Source organism: Calidris pugnax, unplaced genomic scaffold (assembly GCF_001431845.1).
Source record: "Calidris pugnax isolate Ruff unplaced genomic scaffold, ASM143184v1 scaffold1334, whole genome shotgun sequence".
Lineage (NCBI taxonomy): Eukaryota > Metazoa > Chordata > Aves > Charadriiformes > Scolopacidae > Calidris > Calidris pugnax.
In genome coordinates, this window is record NW_015091873.1 from 982 (window position 1) to 4,841 (window position 3,860).

Genomic DNA, 3,860 nt, shown 5'->3' on the forward strand with positions numbered 1-3,860 from the left:
AGGGCTGCCTCCCAAGGGGCTCTGTTGAGCAGGCTGTTGCCCTCTGCTTGTCCATGACAGCAGTCCTGCTGGTTCCCCTCCTTGCTTCCCTGAGAATCGAGAACTTTGTCATGTTACGGTCACTGTGCCCAAGATGGCCTCCAGCCATGAATATTTCATCTGCCTCAACATCCTGGTTGGCTGATCTATAATGGACTCCCACCATGACATCAGCCTTGCTGGCTCTCCCCCTCATTCTTGCCTAAAGGCACTCAACCCTACTATTACCCTCAATTAGTGCTCAACATTCATAACCCTCCCTGACACACAGGGCCACCCCTCTTCCTCTCTGTCCCTGCCTGTCCCTTCTGAAGAGTTTGTAGCCATCCATTGCAGCACTCCAGTCGTGCAAGCCATCCCACCACGTTTCCGTGATGGTGACTCCCTCACAGTGTTCCTGCCGCACAAGGGCTTCCATCTCCTCCTGTTTGTTGCCCATGCTGCCTGCATTAGTGTAAAAGCACTTCAGCTGGGCTGCTGGTCCCACCACCTTTTGGGTGTAGGAAGGCCTAACCTCTACCTGAGCATTCCCAGCCACAGCCATAGTTCCTAAGCCATGGATGGCCCTTGTGTCTCCACCGATGGATTCCAGCCCTTCCCCCTTCAAACTTTGTTTGAAGACCCTTTGATGAGCCCTGCCAGCTCCTGTGCAAAGACCCGCTTCCCCTTTTGAGACAGGTGTGCCCCATCTGTCTCCAGCAGGCCTGGTGTCATGTAAACCTTCCTGTGCTCACAAAGCCCAAAGTTGTGCCTCTGACAGCAGGCTCGGAGCCAGGCATTGATCTGCTGGCTCTTCTGGTTACTTTCCTTGTGCTTCCCTGCCACTGGGATGACCGAGGAGAACGCGACCCGTGTTCCTGATGCCTTGACCGCTTGTCCCAAGGCCCAGAAGTCTCTTTTGATGGCCCTTGGGTTTCTTGTTAACAGCTTGTCTCTGCCTGCCTGAACAATGAGTAAGGGGTCATAATCTGAGGGGCCTACCAGGGAGGGAAGTTCTCTTTTTCTGTCTTTCACCCGGGCCCAGGGGAGGCAGCAGAGCTCCCTGAGAAGTGGGTCAGCAGGTCTGCATGTCGGGCCTCCAGCTCCCTTTGGGATGGAGTTGCCTACAACAATGGCCTGTCCTTTTTTTTTTGGTGTATTTTGGATTTGGTTTCCCCTTTTTTCCCTTGGTTTCCCAGTTGACCTGATCACTTCACAGCCCTGGAACAAACCTTCTCGCCCTCTCGCTCCTCAGTCAGTGTGACCGACCAGGCCTGGTTCCCACCACTGCCCCCCTGACCCTTTCTCGGGCAGATTTGTTTCACCACATGTTCTTCTGGATGGCATCCTCCCCTTCACATTATCCCTTGAGACACCAAAGAAGGTCCTCGACCAGACCCCCTGAAAGGAGCAGACACTCTCCTCCCACACACCCTTCCACGGACCCAGTCATCACCCGCCTGTCTCCACCACACTAACCCCGAAGTCTCACTCAACCTGAAAATAAAGGACACAGAGACCAGTCCAGTCCCACTCAACTACTTTATTAGCAAAGACTGCAAGGGATTATTCTGGAATCGCCACTGTAGCAACTCTACGGGAGGGTTTGGCTCTTGGATTTCCAGCAGCAAAGGCCACCGACCACCTCAGTGGTGCCGTCCCAGCTGGTTCCATGTTCTCCAGACCATGGCTCTGTTGCCAGCAGCCTGTCCTGATGGCACCAACGCTAACGTCACACACCACCGATGGCTGCTGAGGAAGCTGCAAAGACACAGAATTCTCCAGATCTGCCATACAGAAGTTTTTTGCTCAAAAGCAAAGCAAATGGCAGGAGGAGTCGCCACCATGGCTAAGAGCAGGAGGAAAGTTCAGCAGGCCCATGTGCTTTGTTGCTCTTCACTGGCCATTTGGTCTTCATCTTGGCCATATGACTGCTCTCTGCAGGGGATGGGGTTTTGGGGTTTTTTCTCTAAGACAAAGCAGAGGTAAAGGCTTATGGCAAGAAAGGAAGAGGGTATTGATTTAAGCATGAAGGAAGAGAGTTTTTGGATGATGGTAGGAGTATCTCACCTTATTTCACTCAACTTTGTGAGCAATTAAACATCATTTTCTTAGTGTGGTTTTGGTTGCAGTCATGATAACAATATTTTGTGGATAGACTTGTACCACATTCTTCTAAAACGCAGAGGTTGTGGTTCTTCCTTCATATCGACCCGACCTAATGCTTCTCCAGCTCGTCAAGTGCTTGCTGCTTTGTTATACTCTGCCACGAATCAGGGATTGCTCCTTTGCCTTGAAATTTCCCATCATAAAATCTTTCTAGGTCTGCCCGGAAATGAGACACAAACCATTTCCAGTACGCTTGTATGGATGTATCAGGAAGAATCTTCCAAGTGGAAAAAGGAGGTCCTGCATCCCGGTATCTCTTGTAGGGCATCCATTTGTCTCCACCGATCCTGAATGAACAGTTACTTGTGACGAGACTAGAGCAAATATTGATGGATAGATCGTCCGTCTTATCCCACTTGTATCCCCCCAAAACTTGTGGCCGATGGAAGAGGAGCTGGTGGTCCCCATCATGGTTCGGCATGGTGTTTGTGCAGAGAGCCCCACAAAAGGGACACTGCTCCCAGCACCCCGAAAACTGCTCCGCCAGGATTTCGTGAGGCTGCCTTTCAAGGGAGCTCATGTCAGCCGTAGCGAGCTCCTTCTTGAGCTGGTCCTTCATGGCAGACAGCGATTCTGTCATGGCGTTATTCAGGAACTCTATGTCTGTTACCTCCTGGTGCTCGATGCCCTTCAGGTCCCTTCTGGGCAAGCTTAGCACCTCTCCAAGTTCCTGGCAAAATGCATCCAGCCAAAGAGAGATTTTGTCATTTCTGTCTATTCGGTCTTTGACAACCTTGGTTGATGCAGAAACAGCTGAGAGGATGCATTCGTAGCAGAGGGTGAGGGAGTCCTCTAAAAACGTCTCCAGCCTCCTGTTCTCAGAGCAGAACTCCTCAACACACTTCCAAATGTAACTCTGTAAGAAATCACGTGGGCTATCAAGGTACATCTTGAAAAACCAAAAGTTTTCTTCTTCTGCCAGGTACCTCAGCAGGCAAACTTCCAGGGAGGCCCTGTTGCCCCTGAAATCTGGGACTTTAGCCTTCATGTCTCGAGCTATGGCAAGAGCTGTCCTCTCATAGACCGCCTGCCGGAGAGCTGGGGCAATCTTGTCACACAGGAAAATGGCAAATGTTGTGACAGAAGTGGCTCCTTGGCAGGAAATCTGGAAACAGGTAAAGAAATCTTCTCTCTTGCTCTCCAGGTAGACAGCGGGATGATTTGCTTTCCTGAATGCCGAGTGCATGGCTTTAAACCTCTCTGCGGCTATTCCGCAGAGATACAGCGACGAATCTATCGCGGAATCTTTGTTAAAACTGTAATTTGCACTGTCAGGGACAGAGTTTATACCTTTCTGTACTTTGTTTCGTATTTCACGGATAAAACTTTGGTCGCAATCCTTTTTCACTTTTTCCTTCTTCTCAACGTTTGCCTTCCAGTAGCCTTTGATGTTCTCTGTAATGCGGTGTATTGTGCTGTTTTCGACATCATCGATACTCAAGATCCCAAACCTTTTTTTCTTAGCGACATGTTTCTCACAGTCAACAGAAAATTCTTTGCATCTGGGAAGTATGCTGATTCTTTCATGCAATTTTGGCTCCTTAAAGTGATCTAGAAGGACTCCTTCTTTCTCCAGATCGATATCGACCTTTTCCAGACGGGGAACAGCAGAGGAGACTTCAGAAATCCAGTTATCCCAGAGAGAAATAAATTTGTCTCTCAGTTCTTTTTCG

The 3,860-nt window shown here is 49.8% G+C and overlaps 1 protein-coding gene across 1 annotated transcript; it reads right to left on the reverse strand.

Moving 5' to 3' along the window:
* Window positions 1-1,546: 1,546 nt before the first annotated feature.
* On the reverse strand, window positions 1,547-3,854 carry LOC106900117 (interferon-induced very large GTPase 1-like). The gene is made up of 2 exons (XM_014962100.1): window positions 2,089-3,854; window positions 1,547-1,779 (listed from the first exon to the last, which is right to left on the reverse strand). The coding sequence occupies exon 1, from the start codon at window positions 3,371-3,373 to the stop codon at window positions 2,237-2,239; it is 1,137 nt and encodes a 378-aa protein (XP_014817586.1). The 5' UTR covers window positions 3,374-3,854; the 3' UTR covers window positions 1,547-1,779; window positions 2,089-2,236.
* Between the last annotated feature and the right edge of the window lie 6 nt (window positions 3,855-3,860).

Excerpts from the sequence above, each read along its gene's own strand:
- LOC106900117 (XM_014962100.1), bottom strand. The coding sequence starts at position 3,373 with ATGCACTCGGCATTCAGGAAAGCAAATCATCCCGCTGTCTACCTGGAG.